The sequence below is a fragment of the Xiphophorus couchianus genome, chromosome 17 (assembly GCF_001444195.1).
Source record: "Xiphophorus couchianus chromosome 17, X_couchianus-1.0, whole genome shotgun sequence".
Classification (NCBI taxonomy): Eukaryota; Metazoa; Chordata; class Actinopteri; order Cyprinodontiformes; family Poeciliidae; genus Xiphophorus; species Xiphophorus couchianus.
Genome location: NC_040244.1, coordinates 3,425,583 through 3,448,115, shown reverse-complemented (window position 1 = coordinate 3,448,115; position 22,533 = coordinate 3,425,583). Strand labels below are relative to the sequence as shown.

The window sequence follows — 22,533 nt, the reverse complement described above, 5'->3', positions numbered from 1 at the left end:
TTTGTGGCGAAGAACGATTGAGAAATGGAGACAGGTAGATAAAATGACCTCTCTCGGGACACTCTGGTAGAGCAAGTGGAGAGTAAATGATTTCCCAGTGGGGTCAGTTAGACATTCAGCGAAAAGGTTGCCATTTCACGGGGGACACTGCGATGATCACAGCAGTTAATGATTTTCTCTTCTCCTTGAGACTGCAGTAATGCTTACTTCCTCACCTTGACTAATATAATAAGGAAAGCATGGGGGTGAAAGTAAATGCTAGGAAGATGTTTCATTTCACCACAGATCAACTTGTTTGGATTGCTGATTAAAACGATTACACTTTGAGGGAAGGAGAGGAGCTGACTTCAGGTTACTGTTTTACCATAAGAATTACAGGAGACAGTGATACACTTTTGTGAATTAAGATCCCTGAATTGTAATCTTGCACACTGTAGGCAGCCATCAGGAGTAACACTGACCCCTAAAGGTCAGCCGAGGCACAGACATGCCAACAGTGGAAGTGGACATGGCATAAACTTTGTAACTTTGGACCTTTTTAGCAAATGAAAAAGAAGGCAAGACTTAAAAATGTTTGGATGTTAGGGTTAGGTGACCCTACCACACGACCTCTTCATACCATTCTCCTCATCAATCAAAGCAAGAATAAGAAAGACAGAAAAAAACTGTGAAAGGGATTAGACATCCGCAGTTGGCTTGTAAATACACTTGGTGTGGAACTGCTCTCAGGGGTGTCTGGTCTAAGCCCCATAATAAGCCTGTATATGTCTAGGAGTGACTGAATTCCAGTAAGATAAGTGCAGTTTGTATGTTTGTGGGTGTTTGCATGTGTGTTGGTTTATCTGTTCTCATTTTTACCCCCTGTTTTTTCTCTGATGTGTGAATTACCATGTGTGTATCACATTTATAGAGTCTCTCATCTGTATCTGTCCGTTCTACTGGCTGTGGCTGACAGAGCGGATGTAGTTAATTACAAGGTGTACTCCCAACGCGCCAACCTTGGAGATGCCTGCCTCCGTCTCCCTCCTTTTCTCTCGTTCTCATAGTTCTTTCCTTCCCTCTCCTGTGGCTAAGTCGTCTCTGAAGGAACCACAACACCACAAACCCTAAGTGCAATCTTTAAGAAGTCTGTGTGTGGGGGCATTTTTTTTTTTTTTTTTAACTCGTCTCCTTTTTCTGTCTCTTTGATTGCAGGTCAGTTAATACATATCTTTTCTTTGGTTGCTAGTCTTTTCAACTGCATTTTGACAGACACCCACACACACACGCACACACTTACTAAACCTTCATCTTTGCTCCCATGCAGCCACATTTCAGTGGCACAGCCAATGTTTTCCAGTAGCCTCCATTTCAATATGCCCCCACGTTAAACTTGAATGTAATTCATCTCCATGCACTCACTCACAAACCTGACCACAGAGTTTGCTAAGCTCCCACCAATCTGGTCCACAAGTTGAAAGACGGTATGATGAATCTGTAAGCATACACATTTGTGCTGACTCTTGTTGCCCCACAGATAATTGTGCAATGACACAGCTCAACTTGCAAAAACAAAAGCCATTTATCCAGCCATCAAGAAATAAGATAAATAATTTTTTATTTTAATTTTAAATATATATATATATATATATATATATATATATATATATATATATATTTGGAACAAAACATTAAGCAAATTGGCAGTACTTTAATTTGTGGAAATGTCTTTTTGATGTCTCTGTGGTAGGCATGGTTACTAGGGATATAAAAGGTGTTACTTAAAAACTGCCTAAATGTTATGCGATACCATTTTGCTGGATTGTACGTCTTTTCATGAATCAAAGAGCTGAAATGACTGAACTATTCTCTGTCTGCATGGAGAATTACAGCAATGGCCCTGTGCACCACCGGTCAGCTGGCAGAAAGAAAGCTAATATGTTTTTCCAGTGCTTACAAGAAAGCCAAAATCAGCTGTTTGGAAATATTTCCTGTCATCAAAAAACACACATATAAAATCTTGAACTGGAAAATAAAGCTTAAATGATTATTTTAAATGATGATGACACAAGCAGCAGCTCTGTGATGTAGCTGTCCCTGGAGGATGGCAACTGAAGCAGACAGCCGAGCTAATACCAGCTTGTTCTATTAAGAGCAGAACAGCAAAGAGGTATATTATTTTGTGCAGTAAAGCCCTGAGTATACTCCTCCATTATATTTTTCACGTTGACATTAACTTCAATTAAATTGAAAGGTATTCTAAGCATTAGTTCAGTGCTTGGGTAAAGAAAAGAGCTGTAGTTCCGGTTTTCTTTGACACAGTTTATTCGTTCCACACGGTCATTCTCTTCTTTGTTTCTTATTTGAAGGTTGATGGAAACAGGCAAATAGAAATAGATGTGGGAAGAAGACATTAAAAGAACCTCATTATTGCTATGGTCAGGAAAATAAAATAGACCTTGTTTTTAAATTCCAGAGATGCAGTCTACGCAGATAGACCAGAGTATTTGAAGTATTTAAAACAATCCATTAACTTTGATGGGGAGAGTGTTGCAAGTAAGGCAAAAATGTTTTGGAAAGCATATAGATAGGTGTGGGAAGGAACTATGTTTAAGAGAAAACTACTTCTAAATTTAACTGATTTTTATTTGGTGAATTCACTATGTATCAGAATAAAAATGAATAAATAACGTAAACAAATGTTTAGAAGTGTAAAAAAACAACTTGTCAGTAAACTTAGCTCGTATAACTTATGTTTTAAATAAAGCCTTAAGGAGTAGTGCTGTCGATTTTTCTTGTAAATGTTTGTGTAGAATCTCTACTCAACCTTACCATATCTTGAAAATCTCGTACTGGCTCGTTCCTCATCTTTGGTTTTCTCCCAAGATTGTTGGTTGGAATGTGGCATATCTCCTGTAAAGAAAATACATTCATACACATACAGAACTTATCAAAAAATATGATCAGAACTCAAAAAGCCACAACAGGAGAGATCACCAGCATCGTTTGTGTTTATTTACCAATTAGTGTCTGGGTGTTGCATAAAGACTTTTTGGTCTCTGTGTACTTAAGAAATGCACAGGCATGCACACCAGAAAAATATCCTGTGTCTTTGCATCTGTGTTTGGGACGCAGGCTTGAGTTACAGCCTTGTGCAGATTGCAGTAATGTGGGTATGAATGGGTCCCACCACCTGCTAAGTCTTGTCAGTCAGATGGAGAAAGGGTGCACCGTTCAATCTGAGCAGAGTCCTGTTACAAAAAAGAGGGACATCTTTACAGAAAGACGCACAGAATGAGTGACAAAGGGAAAGGATTAGCAGGCAAACAGACACGGTAAACAAGTCAAAGGAAAATGTAAGGCTTTGTTGATTGGAATAGGTGTATATTAGAGCATTGTGCATTATCATTAAAGCCAAAAACTATTAAAGAATAAGTTCTCTATTTTTTATTTATTTATTTTTTACATTTTGCTCTTTATTGGTTTTTCTTTCCCTCAACTACTTTTTCCCAAAAGAAACCTCAAAAATTAACAAATTACAGATTACAGTTTAGACGTAGTAATTTTTCAGTGCAAAGACATTAATAAAATTCATTTAATACTTACGCAAAAAAAGGGTAACACGTTATCCTCAGATACTGTAACGAGCTGGGATCTTTGGTTTTGTCCTCAGATTTATTACTGAGTTCGTCTTTCGCTTCAGTGTGTTCGATGTCACACTTTGCCGGGGTTACATTCAGATCTCTAGCCTCGCCTCATTAATTTGTAATAAAATGGCAGAGCTGACATTCAGCTACACCGTGCGGCTGACAGGCTGCACTAACAGGCTCAGGCTCCAGACACAGCCATGATAACCACAGCCTGGTTCCTCTCAAAGTCCATCCATCAAACTGCATGGTGATAGCACTATCTTCCCTTTTTCTGCAGGAGTGACATTGTGATAGACACAACCCATTTTTAACAGTTTATTCTACTCCATCAGGCTCACATTGGTGGCTTTATTTACGTACCAAAGAGAAATGTGCATGTGTGTGTTTTCCCAGACAGCCTGGTTATCCTGTGAGCATTTGAGCACTGTGTGTTAGTGGGATCCCTACAGCTGGGAACCAGGCCCCAAGCAGTCTGTGGTCAAAGCGCTGGTCTCTGCGGTCCAGCCGTCCAATGACTACAGGAGATACACGCTAATGAAATGGTTCCACATTTTACTGCTTTTGTTGTGCGAGTGTTTTTCATGTGAGCTCATGTTTCTGGCTTAGCCTGCTGTCATTATCCCTGATTTTAGGTTTCTGTTGCCTTTATCTCTCACTCTGCTACACTTTTACTGCTTTGCTTATCCCGTCAAATCCTCTAGTGAAATGTGTTTTTCCTATCCTGTCTCCCTCCTCTCGGTCCCTCTCTCGTTTTCTGAAGGGGAAACAGGCATTTCTTGCCATCACAAAAATAAGTTCAGAGTTGAGGATGAGAAACTTTGAGTGTAAAATTTAAAATAATTTTAGGCTATTCAAATGGATGTGAAAATAGAAAATATTTGGATAATGATAAAGATAGTACAAGCTGGAGTTGTTGAAATGAATCTAGTAGGGATTATTCCATTTTCCTGCAGCATAAATGTTGCCTTCACCAATACTACAGTTGGCGTCTCTAGTAATATATACTGTCATTAAAATCAGACACATATCCAGTGTCTTATTAGGATTGTCTGTATAAATATGAAGCTAAAGACTAAATATATCAAATTTGAGTCAACATTTTTTTTTAGGAAGAAATAGTAATTCCAGTAACTTATACGCAGGACCTTCTTAGGTTATCCGTGTTGTCGATGAAACTTATACTGCTGGAAAATAAAAAGAAGTCCAACAGCTGTTAAATATTTAATGGACAAATATGTAGCCGTTTAAATTTTAAGCATTTCTGATTGTTCTGTGTTTGTACAAGTGATGAATATTAAAGATAATGAATTCAAACAGCTACCATGTTATTAAAATAATATCACAAACAAATTACAATCTTCAGTAGTGATGTAATAATGCAAAAATTCTATCATACATATTGTGTCTATTTATTATGGTTGTCACTATTAACGGGGGATTTATTATTTTTTCAAAAGGTACAAAAAAATGGATGTAATAAAATTATTTACAGTACCTAAAATAAGACGAAGTGCATAAATATAATTATCAATATGGTTGTTAGTACTAGTATTATTATGTATATTATTATTGATCTTAGTATTTTATAATTGTCTCTTTATTAAAAGTAGTTACAGACTAATTGCATTCTGCAGACCATAGTGCACCCAGCAATCAGACAGCTGTGTTTTGACCACCCAAGGTGAGACTCGTCAATCATCTTTGTCTTTTTTTAAACAGTCTTTAAAGTATGTTTTTCAAAGTTCACCTCAAAGCATTTATACTTTAAACTCTTATTGTGAAGGTCAGCAAGAATTTCTATGTCAAAATTTGCTGCATTTATGCTTTGAACAATGAAGACACTTGTCAAAAGTTCAACTTTGCAGAAAAGTTTATTTTCTTAGCAGCAGTTGCAGTTACTGATGTTGCGTCCTTCATTGCGCAGTTATAAAGTCAAGAATACAGCTACTTTGAACATTTACTGCCCTTTGGTGGTGGAAAGACTCCTGCTTTACTTTTACAGCCCTCTGGTGAAGTCATTGTTGCTGCGTTTCACGGACAATCAAAAAGTGGTGTGTGTACTGGCCAAATATGCTTTCAATGTTAATAAAAAAAAAACAATAATAAAAACTAAATACATTAATATTTTTCTTTATTCTAATCATTAAAATTAGTAGCAACTTTATCCCCTCTACATAAAACCCAGGCGCGAGCTGCTAAATTTTGCACATGAAATCGGAGAGGAAAAATAAGACTGAAGCCTCTGCAACGGCATAGAAAAACAATCCCTAGAATGTCTATTGCAAATGTCATCAATAAACTCTAGTCACAGTTGGTTTATAGTTGGTGTTGTATTTGGTTATGGATCTGTTAGCTCGTGAAAAATAAACTGCAGATTGGTTTTAAATGCCAAAATTGTAGCAAAAATGAAGTCGACACTGAATTCATTCATTCTCACATTTTTTTTTCTAATCTGAAAATTCACAATAGAGCTGCTCTTTGCCTCAGAGTTCATGGTAAAAAGGCATGCTGAAAGAGAACCTGTTTCCTGTCAAAGTCTGTCACTCAAAATACACCTGAATGAGGTCTCTCGAAGGTCGGGTTGTGTTATTATACAGATGGTCGCCAGGGAAACCACCCCACACCTGCTACTGTGTTTTAAAAAGACAAAAGTGAAGTGGTGAACTTTTTCTGGCATGTGTGGGTGTCCTTGAGCTTAAGATATTATTTTAACACTTTCTTTAGCAAAGCTTAAAGCAAATTTCTTCGGGCGGCTGTCTGTTTTTTTTTTTTTTTTGCGTGTGTGTGTGTTTTGTTTTCATTTTCCAACACCTGTGTTTTTTGGCTGCCATGGGAGCAGCAAATTGTGCTCCTTACTGCATATTAAAAAAGAAAAAATGTTAGACACTGACATTTTTGGAGTTGTAAATTTTATCTTTATTTAATCATCATTGTGTAGTCGTAGGCTTTTGCAAAGAAATTATTTCTTGAAAATTCCTCTCCTTTTTAGAGAATTTGCTGCACAATTGATGGACGAAACAACTCCTGAAAAGAGCTGCAATGCTCTAATGGAATACCGTCTATTTGCTGGATCTCAGTCAAGTGTTTTCTACTGTGGGGCTTTTGTGGTTCCCGTCACTCAAATGCACATTTGCGCAGCCGCGTGAGCCGACATTCAGATAAACATAATTTAATGCCCCGTCTCCTTTCTTTCATGGAGTTTCATTATTCCGCCGTTGCGTGGCATGTAGGCGTCTAAAAATGCCTGCCTGCTTGCTGAATGGGGGAGTGAATGGCACTCCATAGACAATTGCACTTGAATTTTGAATGTAGTTTTTTTTTTTTCTTTTTTTATTTCCAAAGCTTTGTGATACATGATGCACATTATTTTCTGTACTGAAATATGATAGAGACACAAATGCTAATTTATGTCAATGACTTACTTGTACTTGCCAGTTTCAAGCTGTACTTCTCTATATATTTTTTTTCTTTGTGCATGAATTAAATAAGAATTTAAAGTGCTTTGGGTGCTTTTAGTGAAAACCCCTTACATTGGCAAAATGCTCCTTTAGTTTTTTGAGACAAGATCAACATATTTTTTTGGTTTTGCAGAAAAAGAAGAAAGGAACAACTTGATCTAAAGCCATTAACCAAAACTTTTTACTATATTTTTAGATCTGAGTTCACGGCAGTTTTTTTTTTTTTTTTTTTTTTTTGTATTTTCAGGTGTTGAGATCCTATCAAACTTTTACATTTTACCATTTTATTTTTCATAAATTTTAAGTATGGTTCCAGCGAAATTTATTAGTGGCATCTATGGAAAAAAGTTTGCCATAAAATTAAAATGTATATTTTATCAAGCACTTCTCAAGCAAGTAATTTGATTTCATTTAGAAAGAAAAAAAAAAGCATTTATTTGAGAAAATTTCTCACACACATTAATTCTCCAGCACAAGGACAGAACAAATATTTTTTTTAAACAGTTGACAACCAATGCATTATCATAATTATTGCCTTTTAGAATAGAAATTAAACTTCTGAGTAAAATATCATGTTCCAATTATTCAGTACTGGTATAAACACAATTGTAGCATTTTGCAGAAGTGATCTGTTTTGAAGGAGTCTATTATTATTTCTGCTGATCTGGTGTAACGTTCACTGATTTATAAGGCTAGAGTTCTTGCAGTATGTTAATTTTGACTAGACAGTTTTATTGTATGCTCAAGATGGACTCCAGATTTATTCACAATTACATAACATGACAGATGTGTGTCTGTCGGGAGGTCCAAGTGGATTTCGTACTTCTGGACACAGGGAATTCACCTAATCTGTGTGTGGAATCCACCTGTGCGTAATTTGAACTGAGTAGATATGAAACATATTCACGACGGCCTCGAAGGATTATTGGAGAATTTTAAGCTCTTTTCCAATAGAGACAGGGAAGCCCGCTTAGTGTTGATTCAGGCGATCCTGAAAGAAAATCTGCATGTCAACGTTGAGAAGTAAACCAACTGAGAAGCTGTAGCAAGACTTCAAAATTACTCTCCAATCTGACTTCAGCTGTTGTTCGAAGAACAATTTTCAAGACTTTTTCTATAGATGTCAACAGTACCTGAACACAAATGCACTCCACAGTTTTTAGATTATTTACTCTAGATTTTCTAAACAATGTATTCTTTTTAAACGTCATGTAATGAAATACTTTGCACTGGTTTGTCACCTAAAACCTTATTAAAATGCATAGAATATTGTGTTTGCAGCAAGACACAGTAGGAAGGTTGACGGTATGAATAGTTTTCCAGGTACTAAACATGAGCTTTGTATGTAAATAAGGATTTGTGATCAAGTTTCCATTGTGTCTTTAAGTAAAGTTAATTCACAAGCATAATTAAATCACAAAATTTCAGCGATTTCATATAATGCAGGTGTGGCGTCCTTTTGCATATGTTTGAGTGAATGTAAAAAGTATGTTAGTGCATCTGTGTGGCGGTGTTCACCTTGACGAGTGTAGCTTCAGGTTCCACATGTAAACAGTGGAATTTGTTATTGAACACGAGCAGATGGCGCATTTGTGTAAAAGAAAAGAGAGCAAAATGAATACTGAATGGAGAAAGATTGCATGTGTCCGGCTGAATTGTGTTCAGTGAATGTGTACAGAGAAGGTTTTGTGTTAGTATCTGTGTGCACTATATGGGTTGTATGAGCCTGCTGTGTGAGGCAAGGGGGCCACATTCATCGGCGTGTTTGTGTGTGTGTGTTCGGGGGTCCCAGGTTAGGGACTGTGTTCTACATGCTGCTGTTAAACTAGCTTGTGCTGCGTAAGTAAAAATTCAGAGTAGATTAGAATTGACTGAACATATCTGTTTTCAAGTAGAACCTGTGTGATATATGTATTCAAGTCACGGTGTAAGTCTAAGAGTTGGGTTTGCATTTTTAAAAAATAACACAGTGCATTTATGATAAATCTCCTTTTCCTTTGTGTGCCAGAGTTTATGTTCTCTGTGAATATGCATGTTCTCCGCTCTGTTGCTATATTTTGTATGAGCTCTGCTGTTCCCCGTCTCTTGTGCTCCCATTTCCAAACGAGCGTGTCTGTGTTTAGGTTGGAGGTCCTTAGGTGCTTACGCCCCAGTTCTCTCAGAATTTTTTCCCAAACCACAGCAGATCTCAGCCCAGATAAAGCCCTTTCTGTGTTTTCGTGTGCACAGGCCACCTTGTCTTTGTCAAAGATCACCACATGTCGAGAGATGTATGTCTATCTTTTTTTTTTTTCTTTCTACCTCGGCTCATTTAGAGGAAACCTTTCGTGACAGAGTTCATGTTGGATTAGCTCCTGGATTCAGCTTGTTTTCACATCACACGGGTCATCACATACAGACTTTGCATGACAACTTTTTTTTTCTTTTCCCGACGATTTACCTCAACTCTCAGTTGCATATTCAAACTTATCTTGTTTCTCCTTTGCCATCCCAAAATCTTTCAGATGTAATTCATTATTCTTTGTCCATGTCGAGTTTTTCTTTTGCCATGTCCATTTCACTTTTTCATTGCTGAAACATAAGAAGACTTCTTGCCACTCTGACTGAAAATCATATTTCCGTATTTCCCTCTTGAACTAACATTGATACATTGATCAGAATTTTGTTCCCTCTGAAATAAAGTTTGGCTCTCTCTTCCAGACCTATAATATAAACAGTAATGGGGATATCTTGGTTTTTTATAGTATGGTATGTTATATTAGCTATTAATATTGTTAAACCTAGCAACATTACTAAAACAACAGAATCCATGTTTGTGCCCAAGAGCACATATACCGTTAGTTTAATCCTAAGATTTCCAAAGGGCTGCCAACATTCCCAAGTCCAGCATGTTCAATGGCAGATGGAGGTTGATTTCTCAAAATCAGAATACAAAGCAAATTTGCTGTACTGCATTCTGCTTACCTATTGTCTGATTTAAATCTAACGCTCTCTAAGTCTGAATGAACCTGAAGGCTTGTCTCAATATAACACAGAAAATAGGCTTCTTGTATCCTTGTGCTTCTTTTTGACTTCATATCTAAACACATCATCAGTTTCTCCACATTTCTGTAGATTTGGGTTGGTTGCTTAGAAGCAGATTTGAATCAAAGTTCTTCTATCTATGCATTTTCTAAATAATCCCAATCTGGTAGAATTGAAGTGGTGACAGTTATGGTAGTCATGTATTTGCGAATGGCAGGATATTGAAATATAGTAATGATCTCTCCACCCTGAAGCCCACACACATTCCCTTCTCTGGCACTCTACAAATGTTCACGCAAACTCTTGACCACAGACCACCACTCATACCTACCCACACCCACCCTCTCCGCTTCCTTCAAACCCAAATTCAACTGACGTACATATGGTGCAACCATCTTTATTAGGTGACAACCACGCCCCTCTTGCAGCCCCATGCCACCCGCCTGTTGCTCTTTCAAAGCGGATAGAAATACCGCGTCCTTCATCTATCTCCCTTTCCATCAGTTCCTTCTTTCATGTGGACAGATGTCCAAGATCTTACACGTGGTGACCGGCTGCAGATGGCTTCTATAACGTCCCATCAAGCTGCGTTTTGTAGGAAGAGATGACTGGACTGTTCTCTTATGTGTATTTATTTGGTTGTGCTTGTTTTGATGTCATGTCTTTGGTGTCTAATCTTAATGCTGATGGTGATGCTTGATGTATTATTTTTCTACATGTTGTGTATTCAGTAAATCATTAGTAATTGCTTTATCTTTTTTTTTGTTGCAAAATTTAGTTTTAGACTGCCTTGCCAGTTTCAGAACAAGCTAACATTTTGCACTTTATTATTGTGAAAAAATATTAATATCTAGAATAAGATCTTAGATACAGAAATACAACAAAACTTTGCTGTCTGCTATAGAAATATGTATTAAATATTGAACTGTTTTTTTGTTTGTTTATTTGCACAGTATGGTACTTGGCTTTAGCAGATTTTTGCTCAAGCTACTGACTTAAAATAGTTTGGTGAAATATGCTACTAAAGCATGTTACAACAAAACAATGTTTTGCTTTTAAATAATCACCAGCTTTATAACACCCAATAATTTTATTGCATTTATCACTAATGGTATAAAAACTTAGATTCCTTTGCTCCGTTGTAGGAGTAGTTTACAAACTTGTGGCAGAACAAACTTATTTTCCACAAGCCTCCGTAATGAAAATTTTAAGCTTTTGAGTTAGCTTATATCTAATATGAATTTCTCATCTGATGGCACAGTATGACTCAATGAAAAATTCATGTTTAATCAATTGTTAAAATTTTGTAACTTGAAGTGTGAAAGTCTACCATAACTATAATGATTTTGATCTTCTTTTTTTTAAACATCTTTCATATTCACACTGTATCTTACAAATTAATGTTGTGAACATCCCACTAGAATGTTTTAAAATCATTTGAAAACTGTTTCTTGCTGTTACTTCATCTCCTTTTGTGGTTCTGATTAAAAGGGAGAATTTTCCCACAAAAAATATTAAAATAGATCAACTTTTCGCAGAACAAATCTGAAGAGGGATAAACCAAACCTGCTTTTATTAAAGTTTCCTGAACAAGAATCCAGAACAAATGGCTTAATAGACAGCAGGCATGCCCCTTCTCTCAGTTTTTCCTTTGGTCAGTGCTTATAGCTGAGTTCTAAATCTGCATACTTGACTCATCTTCTAAATTGACTAAAAGGTTTTCCAGTTGGTAACATTTAACCATCCAGTACCTCATTGTGGGCTTAAAGGGACATTTGAGTCTCTTTCCTGGATAATACCAGAAAAAATTCAGGACATCTGATTGAATGTGCTTGAAGAACTGTGACACCTTCTTACATAAAATAAAATAAAAAATGTTGTTTTGTTTTTTGTTATTATTATTTCATAAGTCCCGGTACTTGAGAATATCAGCCTATTTTACAAAATAGGTGTAAAACCCAATCACATCAATAAGCTCTTGCCAAAAAACTCAGAATTATATATTTTTTTACATCAGTTCTATTAGTAACATAGTTAATTTATTTTAATTTATGCCCAAACACCTAGAATCAGGAATCATAAGTCTCTTTTCAGGGACTTATGTATTGAAAGGAAATCCGTTTCTGTAATTTTATTTCCATTTTGTTTCAGCTAGTTTTTGTGAAAACATGTCATCTCTGTTGCTGGCTTTTGTACTGCAGCTCTAAGCTTCCTCACTGTTGATGAAACCCAGATTTTGTGATTAAACTTTAACTTATGGATGAAGTAGCAGCTGGACCTAAGGCCACAAATTGCTCTTGGTTTTCTTCTAGTGCTGTGACACATCAACATCTCATACCTTACACGAACCTGTACATCTAAATGAAACATTGTGCAGAAGTACATTGGCAGTCATAAATCCCTGAATGGTAATTTATGTAATATCCTATTTGCAGATACATGAAACCACCCACGCATAATTCCTTACATGAAGTGTTTCCACTGTTTCTGACTCCATTATGAATTATTCAACCAATCACACGGCTGAGCAGTCTGAGCTCGGTTCCTGATTGTGACATGCTGTGAGCTCTTAAAACTGCTAATGCTGGACTTGAATGGCATGCTTCGGTTTGTGAGTGCCTGCAAATATTTATGTGGACATTAATGAAACATGTAATTTCCTTAGTTATAATTTTGCAGTGCCTCACATTATGATTAGGAAAATCATAATGTGATTACTACTATTTTTTAGTAGCTTTGCCGAGCTACTAAAAAAGGAGAATATTAGCAAGCAGCAATATATTTACTGGCACTACTTGTACTTGAAATTCAACTTTGCACTTTCGTGACTCTTTGTATTTCTTTCTTTCAGAAATGTTAGAATCCAGTAACCTCCTTACCTTTAATGGCCTGGCAAATAGTTCGGACTATGACACATTCTTATTGGACGAGGAGCGAGGGAGACTGCTGGTTGGAGCCGAGGACTATATCTTCTCATTTGACTTAGTCAACATAAACAGAGACCACAAACAGGTAAAATTCAAACTCCTTTTTAGTCTGAAGTTTGGTTATATTTGTGTGTTGGAGAGAAACTCACACTCAAGTTAAATCTCCTCTCCTCTGCTGCCCAAATCCCCTCTGGAATCCATTACTTCATCTCCCTTTCTCTTTGCCTTCATTCCGCCCACCGTCTGTCTCAGTCCAGACACGGCTGTTCGTAATTCCATTACTCCACCTGGACTAGGTTAGCAGTCTTTTTATCTGATTCGGGCTGCTATCAGACACACGGGTCTGACATGGACTTGCCTGCAGGCTGCAGGGAGCTGCACAGGGAAAAGAAACTGATGAAAAATACATGTGAAAGAAAAAAAAAGAGGAAATGTGTCCCTGAATTTCTTTGTCTTTTGTTTACAAGCGTTGCTTAGCATCATTACAGAAAAATGCCAAAAAGCTGCATAGGTTTTCATGCTAACAAAATGCAGCTGATGCACAGAGGAGATGAAGCACATTATTGGACTAAGGAAATGTGAGAATGTATTAATGCATGAACATGTGTGTGCATACATTTCCATTGTCTACTGACATCTGTGTGACCAGGAGAGGAAAAAAAAGAGCTCTGTCACAACTGCGTCCTGAGAGTATAGTCATCCTAAATTTACTTAAATACAGCTCAAACATGCACACTTATTCCTTCAGTGTGTGTTCACCAGGGGCCACATGTGAATAACAGAGAGATCAAACTCCTCCAAGTCAAGTTGCAAAACACAACTTTCTGATCATATTTGAAGTGAAAAGTACAACCTTATGTTTAAGACTTTTAACGAGAGGACATTTGAATGAGAACAGCTGCTGATACCCCTGAATATTCTAATCTCTTTCAGTGTATTTTACAAAAACACATGTGAAACTTGCTATTTATTTCTATTTGTTTTGCTGTGAGCTGTTTTCACGTCATTATCTGGAATATGTTGTAAATCAAACATTTAGTAACCTAAAATCGATCGCTTTAAGGCAAATTCAACTGAATTTCAGTGAAAATGTGTCCCTTTTTTTATCCCCCTGATTTACACCAAGGACTTACAGTTTCCCTGCATTCGTCTCTTGAGAGGACATATTCATCTTTCTCTCAACCTCCATTCTAATGTGAATTTGTCTTTCTTCTTTTTGCACAGATTGCGTGGCCTGCCACCCCCTCCAAGAGGGATGAATGCAAGTGGGCAGGGAAGGATTCGGCAGTAAGTCCCTCATTCATTATGGCATCATGTTTGGATTCTATCCATGGACTGAGTATTCGTTATCCGTTCAATTTTCTTTTTTTTTTCTCTCTTAATCTTTTTAGATAAATCTAAAATGTTATTTAGAGTAGAAGTAAGGATCTCGATGGAGTATTCTTAAAAGGGACAATAGAACTGGAGAGCTAGAAAATTACCTCTGATAAAGGTGATCTTCCATTTCACCTCTGCCACATTTAACTCTCTACTGGCCAGTTCACCATTTCTCAGTGATACCTGCAAATAACCTTATGGATTGAGTGTACATGGTACATAAACTGGGCAAGGACACTGACACTGAGGTGATTGACTTTCATGATGAATAGATTAAATTGTGGAGCATGTTTATGAACCAGACTTTCAGCATGCATGTGAATTTTTATGTGGAAATCTTTTGTTTGAATTCATGTTATCTGACACCATGTGTTGGCTGACGTGGGCAAATCTGCTCAAACACGGACTGCATGCAACCGACTTTGTGTGCTCACTGGTGTTAGTGTATCTTATCTTTGTGTTGCTGTTTAGAAAGGCCCTCTCTGTGTTGTATCTGATCTCAATTTCATGGTTGGATGAATCTTGAGTGCGGGGCTGCAGGTTTTGTTGGATTATCTGGAATTGCACGCATCCTTTTGAAACTCGGTGGCTCCTCTGGGCTCAGAGTCAACGGCAGATTTCTGGGTTTCGCTTAAAATGAAAATGACCACCACTTGCAAAGTCATTCGTTCCCTTTTTAGAAATTTGAGAGCTTGGCATGTGGCAACTGCAAACTTTAAAGTCATTGACTTTAACTTTATGTGATAGATCAACTAAAAGTAGTATATGTTAAGTGAACAGACTGTGCACTTTGCAATTGTGAAACATAGTAACGGCAGTATCAAGTTATGGATTTTCCTTGGCAGAATAGAACATGAGTGATGCTAATCATGTTCCTTGAATTTGGGTTTCAGCTCCAGGTATTTAGGGTTGTGTTTCAACCATCTTTCCACATCTAGCGATTTATCCTTTAGATAATTCTTGTTTGGAAAATAGATGAAGCTCAGTTTGGTTGGATAAAAAGCGTTTTTCAATTTTTGACCAACTAATAAGTTGAGTTTAGGTCTAGCCTTTGACTGGGTCATTCTAATACACAAGGTGTTAGCCCAAACAATCTTACAGGTACTCTGGCTTGTTTTTCGTCTTAAAGCTGAACCTCCACGCTAGCCTCCCGTCTTCAACTACCTCCAACATGTTTATTTAATTGCCTGTACTTAGTTTCACTTATTTTCCCCAAATGAACACCCACTGCATAATAGTATGACCACGATGTTTAACTGGGTGGTTTTGGGGGTAAAGTGCAATTCTACTTGCATTGTGAGACAATCTGGAAAACATCAAGGGATTTGAATACTTTTGCATTCCAAAGTACATGAGCAGTACACTGGCACTCCATCACACAGACGAAAGAGTTCACAGAATCGCACAATAGACAAAATTAGGTATTTGCATGCTGTGAAAATGTTTACCTTTGAGAATGAAGCGGTGCGAGCTGAGACGGCGTAAAACACAGAGAGGCCTTGATTAGGACATTACCAAAGTATTCAGAGCTCCCAAAGCAATGCCTTTCTCTAAACCACAATTTACAGCCATGAAGCAAATGCAACAGCTGCCCGCCTCTAAAAAATGCCTAAAGACTTTATTGCTATCCCTAGCCCAGCGACTGTAACATTGTCCAGGTTGTTGCACCACAATGTACTGAACCATGAGTTCAGACACACGACTAGAGCTTTGTGTTGAAATTCCTGATGTCATTTGTGATTTGCTGCCCAGTAATCATGGGAAAAGAAAATCAAAATCCAGCAATTTTCTTGCAAATGTCCAGTATATTTTCTGGATTTACTCAGAGATCCTATCCTTTTTTTTTTTCTTTTTTAATATTCTTAACTTACCCACACATGTCAAAATCTGTCCACCCATTTCTCTGACGGAGACTCATACTCAACACCCTGTCCAAAAAGAGTGATTAAATTTATCCAAAAATGAGTCATTTATTCTCTGTGTGGATTTTGTTTGTCACGGTTTGTGATCAAGAAAACGGTTTATTGCTGGAGGGCAACTCACAGCTGCACTCGTGTCACTATTCCCAACACCTGTCAGTGTTTAGGTGCAACTTTACCTACCGCATAGCTGACGAATCCAACAAAGACACCCGTGTTAAATTCTTAACACAGTTGACCCTTGAGGGGCTTTATTGAAGTTGATGAAATGCACATAATAGGGCGTGAGAATGATGTGAGCGGACAGAGGGCTTCGGCAGTTCAACGAGAGGAAACACAGAAGGTAAAGTCGTTAAGGAACGGAGACCCATACATTCAAGGCAGCAGCATTACATGCAGGATCAGTCGTATAAATGTCTTACTGATGATTTTAAATTGATAATATTATTAATACTTTTAAATCATTTTGTGTAAAAGAAGTGAATATAAACTGACCTTTTTAAACAGTAATTTAGGTGTAAGATGAGTTGCCCCTTAAAGTTACTTTCCTTACTGAGAATTTAACACCAAGTCCAATGATTGCAACTAAAATGACAGCTGTGTAACTGCTGATATTAACACACCTTGTTCAATATTTGAGAAGGCAATGTTATGGGATGCAATTTGAAAGATCATATTCAAAGAACAATTGTTTACGTCGTTTAACGTTGGTACCAAATTGTGTTGGTGTTGATTTCTTTCGTGAGACCAGACAGGCTTCCAGTCAAGAAAGCTTTCATCCTCTAGCCACCCCAATTTTAATAAATAAATCCCAATTTTTACCTTTTTGCTCACAGGCTAACAATCTAGCCATTGAAAGCCAGCCAGCAGTTCTCTCTAACTTCATCCCTACTAAATAGAGAGAGTGGTCACCCTGTTAAACAAGAAACTAAAGTACATTATTTCTCAGAATGTCAAAGCTTTTCCTTAAGAAAAATTACCAAGGAAGATAAAACAGTTGGAGCTGAAACAACACTTTCTGCCCTTTTGAAAAAAACCCCCAGAAATTTCTATGCTGCAGGAAGGACTGCAACTTGTGATCACACTGTTAATTCATGCTGCTCTGGAAAATGTCATCACTTCAACCTGATGCCCTGCATCCATTTTTGCCTCACATCATCACATAATCAGAATGAGGCGTCTGTGAGCTTGAAAGTCTGAACAGATATATGTGTTAAAGAGGCAGGAAAAGAAAGGGGGTAATTTGGCTGTCATCTAATGTGATGTGTTCTGTTTTTCCAAATCCTCCTGCAGCTGTGTACCTATTTGTTCGACGGATATTGAGCATGTATTTGTAATTGGGCTAACCTGAGCTTAATCTCTTAAACATATGTGCCTAAATCAGCTCCTCAAGGCTGCTAATAAGCATCCTGCATTAACCAATGCTGCTGATTAGCGCCCTAATAAACAGTCTCACACCGCTGGGACCATCAAGAGTTAGAAGAGAGCCAAACCAAACAGTATGAGAGAATTCAAGCCTATGGATCATTAAAAGAGCTGCGGCTGATTTTCCTGATTTGACTTTCAGGTGGGGTTTCCTTGATGGAGACTCTGCCTCGCAAGTCTTTCCAAACCAACTGGAAAGTCGTTCATATACTGGATTTTAATCAAAGCTGTTCCCCAAGCCCGGATACTTTCTGTTTTTAGTTAGTCTTTTTTTTTTTTTTTAGTTTGAAGACACCAAATGCTTATGAAAGCATTTCTATGTCTAAACTTTTTCTTTTACATTTCCTTAGGTTACATAGGCATATTTTGGGGGATTTTATGTGATAGAACAACACAAAGTCGTACATTATAATGAAATGAAAGGAACATTTCCACTCAACCCTTTTACCAGGATATCCATCTCTGCAATCATTTCAATAAGTTGAATTCACAACTCACCAGTTTGGTTAATACACCCAACCTTAGACAGATGGTTTTAAGTGTCTTGTCTTATTTTTGGTCTGGGTACAGTCAATAAATACACAGACCATACTTTACTTTGCATTGAAGGTTTCTTTGAAGATGTTGTCTTTTTTTCAACCACCAAGATCAAGGCATTTGCACCCATGTCCTCCCCAGTGTAGACAGTGGGCAATTTCTATTTCTAAGCCTGGGATAAACAAGAGACCTGATCTGTCTGGTGTTCTCCAGACAGATCAGGAATAAGTTTGAAGCAGTGTTAGTTTCTTACATACTTAATCAATCTTTGGAAAGCACATAGAACACTATTCAGTCTGTCATAAAAATATGGCAAAAGTATTCCACAATTGCAGCCCTACTAAGACCGAGTCATACTGCCAAATTAACAGCCCGGTCAAGAAGAGCATAAATCAGAGAAGCAGCCAAGAGGCACATGGTACTTTTGGAGGAATGCCAGAGATCCACTGTACACGTTGGAGGATCTGTTGACAGGACAACTATTAGTTGTTCCTTGTAAAAATCTGGGTTTTATGCAAGAGTGGCAACAAGAAAGCCAAAATTGTCCATCTCCAGATGTGCAAGCCTGGTAGAGACATGTGAAACGTGACCTGGCACAATTGTGGTGATTATGGTTGTGGTGGTTCTACAAAATGTTAACTCAGTGGATAAATGCAAATAAAGCCACAGTTTTTATTTATTTATTTTTGTATGTATGCATTACTTTTCTTTCAACTCATAATAAATCACTGCTTTTTGCCGATTTATTATATAAAATTGCCTTAATAAGTTGTATTGTGACAAAATATAGACATTCAGTAACTATGATTACTTTTACAATTTTCTTTACATTTTCTTTACCAAAGTTAGATTCCCTACTAAATAACAGAGATACATTAATGTCATTTATCTGCTTTATGTTCTGTATAGTCCTTGTATAAACTTATCTGTAATGTTAAAGCCCTTGTGTTTCTTTTACTTGTGTTTCAGAAGGAGTGTTCTAATTTCATCCGGGTCCTTCAACCGTATAACCAGACCCATCTGTACATCTGTGGAACAGGAGCCTTCCACCCCATCTGCGCTTATCTGGAAATGGGCAAAAGAGCAGAGGTATTTGATTATTTAATATACCTCGAGATAATTTAAAAGTTCTAGTTTTTTAATACATTGGTGGATATGCAGAAGATAATTTAAATGAATGCTTGCTTTTCGTAAGGAGCAGCAATGCCGCTGCATAATCTGAAATGTGTACCACAGCAATTACCTTTCCATTTGTGTTTTCTTTTGTGTGAGAAAAGTGGGGAAAAGATGGGCCAGCAAATAGTTCAGTTGTAGCAGTTGGATATTAAGTAACTCTTCTCTTACATTAAAGATTAATCAGTTTTCTCAGTAGAGGGCTGCAGGTTAATCAATGCACCAGCATGAGTTCTGCAGACCAATAATGGGCAGAGGTGTGAGTGCTTTCACCACTAAGGCCTTATTTTAGACATTTGTTCGCTTGAGCTTAAAAAAGTGCCATCACCGGATGGAAAAACAACCATCTTACTTATTTCTGCTCTTTCCTACTTTACTTTACACTTCCCTGTTGCAGAAACTGTTGTTGACCTGTGGCAGAACAGCCCAACTGTGTTATAAAAAACAACACATTACTCACTGCTCATGTCAGGCTGAATTTGTTTTGCATCCCAGCCCAAAATAGAACACTATAATGAGAATATATTGTAACTCGAAACAGAGACTATAAATGTACCTTCAACCGGGCTTATATGTGGCTTTCATTAGCCTCAAGCTGAACTTTGACCCCCTTTCACCGCAGGACAACATATTTCGACTGGCCTCCCAATTTGAGAATGGCAGAGGGAAAAGCCCCTACGACCCCAAAATGCTTTCAGCGTCACTCCTGCTTGGTGAGTTTGACCACTTCCTTTATCATCTCAAGGAACACGTTCATCGTGGAGACGGTTCTTTTTTTCTGACTGAAACGACTCATCGGCAGATGGAGAGCTGTACTCTGGAACATCTGCTGATTTCATGGGAAGGGACTTTGCCATTTTCCGTACCCTCGGAGATCATCATCCAATCAGAACAGAGCAGCATGATTCGCGATGGCTTAATGGTATGATAAACTTCTTCTTTAAGGCAGAAAAATTACTGATCTATAAGACACATGCTGTCCTACCTTTTAGCTACACAGCATGTATTGATGTCCAGTTGTACAAAAAGAGTGCTCTTTTGTTTAAGAATTATGAGTATGGTTGGTTAAAGACCAGGAACATCAAAAAAATTGACCCTCATCTCACAATGCTTTAATTAAAACTTTTACCTTTTTTTATCTAAGTGAAAAAAATAAGGTAAACCCATTGCTTCAGTTGTCAGTTTTAGGTTGGGACATATATGTTGTAATAGCAGTATGCAAAGATTGTTAAGGCCGTACGCCTGGGTCTGTTCTAGCCTCTTTGAAGGAGAAAAACTTCCTTTAAATTTTAAAGTTCATGTTTGAAAACTACACCAGCTTCCCACACCTAAGGCTTCCTGTAGAGGAGATGTCATGAGGGAGGGATCAGCCAACAAGAAGTGGACTTTGGTGTGGCCACAGTAGATAGTTGATGGAGGAAATGGCCAACATTTGGACTTCCTCTACAGTTTCTGAGAAATATTACTATTTTTACAAGCAAAACAACATTAAAATTAAAACGGTCTGAAAAGCAGCCATTATTTTGAGAAACCAGCTCTAGCAGCAAAACTGTGGGTATTATTTTTGGCTGAATCATAAACTACTCATGAACCAAAGAAGCAGGAGAGCAAAACGTCACGGCTTAGAGAATTTAAGCAAATGATCAAAATTCAAAGGTTGGTTAATGCTACATATTTGTACTAAATTGTGGCCTTCCTCTTCAACCAACTGTATTTTTGGCTTTTTAAATGTTCAACTTTCATCAATATTTACTTGTCAAGTAAAATTGGAAAAGTGTGGTCTACACCACCAGTACAGCCCATAATTAGAAAAAAAAGTCACTGCTGATCTTTTCATTAGACTTTGAAGCATTTAATTCTCCCCTAAGCCTCAGGTCTTGAAACATTTTCATTCATGTGCAGACATCAGATATCAGCGCTCATTCAGAGAGCCACTGGATTTTTCTTGTTCTAGTAAGATTAGAGCTGCAGTGAGGGTTATTGACTTCTCAGTCTCTCTGGCTATCTATCACCACTGCAAGAGGACTGAGAGAGCCACAAAAGGTCAGTTCGAACGTTTCACTCAAGCTGTGCCATCCCTTTTCCTCCCTCTTTCCCACAGAACTAATCCACTTTCAGCTGTTTTCCTGTAGTGGAGTCAAATTCCTTCCAGTTCCTCTCAACCCACCCATACCATCAAAATCACAAATACTGGTCTCGGTGGTGCTGATTACTGTGACATATTAATAGGAGTCATTTAGAAGGGAGAAGTCTTTGTTATAGCTCTAATCCCCATCAATCTTTCACCTTGTTCAAACAAATACGCCGGGGATTGCAGCCATTCGGCTCTGCAAAATCCAACGGCGTCTCAACAAAGGGAGGATTGTAATTGCATGGATTACTGGGGAGGGGATCTTCCATTGAGCCTTTATCAACAAGGTTACATGGTACTCGAACGTAGCAAGAGCAATACTATGGAATGAATCAGTAATACCAGATGATTCTTAAAGGATTTAGGGTTAAATGGTAGTTTAGAGTTTGCTAGGTTTATTTATGGATTTCTTCACATTCTCATTCACTCTGAATCTGGCTCTAATATCCTCTGAATAAAGAGTTCTTTTGTCGATAACATATGTGATTAATTGAAAAACGCTTTTTAAGCTTAAAAGATTTCTGATGGCGTACATTTAGCATCCCATATTCATCGTAAAAGGTCTCGGGAAGTCTACATGATTTATAACGGAGTTCTCGCACCAACGCAGGCGATTATAAATCTGCTCCCCACTTTGGCCGCACTCTCCTTTTTCACAGCTACTCCATATCCTAAAAGGCTGCAGAAATGTAACATGGCACTGCTTGTTTCTACCCAGCTAACCCCCAAGCTTTTCAGATGCAGGCTCGATTTACGCCTTGTGATGATGCCTTTAGTGGTTGTGGTAACTTTCTGCTCGCTAGGTGCCTAAATTCAGGTTTTCCGATTAGCCTTGATATTTTCTCAAACTTATGGTCATTATATATTTATACAATTGTTATTAGAGCCATGTGTTTTTGTGAGGATGTGGTATGGAGACGGGGCTTTTATTGA

General features: G+C 37.7%; 1 protein-coding gene across 2 annotated transcripts in view; it reads left to right on the top strand.

The window, feature by feature from the left end:
* Window positions 1-22,533, top strand: part of sema3aa (sema domain, immunoglobulin domain (Ig), short basic domain, secreted, (semaphorin) 3Aa) — a 39,538-nt gene that overhangs the window by 3,150 nt on the left and 13,855 nt on the right. Inside the window, exons 2-6 of one of the 2 annotated variants that reach the window (XM_028043990.1) lie at window positions 12,963-13,123; window positions 14,263-14,325; window positions 19,269-19,385; window positions 20,092-20,182; window positions 20,272-20,391. In XM_028043990.1, the coding sequence (XP_027899791.1) occupies window positions 12,963-13,123; window positions 14,263-14,325; window positions 19,269-19,385; window positions 20,092-20,182; window positions 20,272-20,391 (552 nt within the window). Of the gene's footprint in view, window positions 1-12,962; window positions 13,124-14,262; window positions 14,326-19,265; window positions 19,386-20,091; window positions 20,183-20,271; window positions 20,392-22,533 lie in introns of both variants that reach the window. The other variant, XM_028043989.1, reaches the window with a different exon arrangement.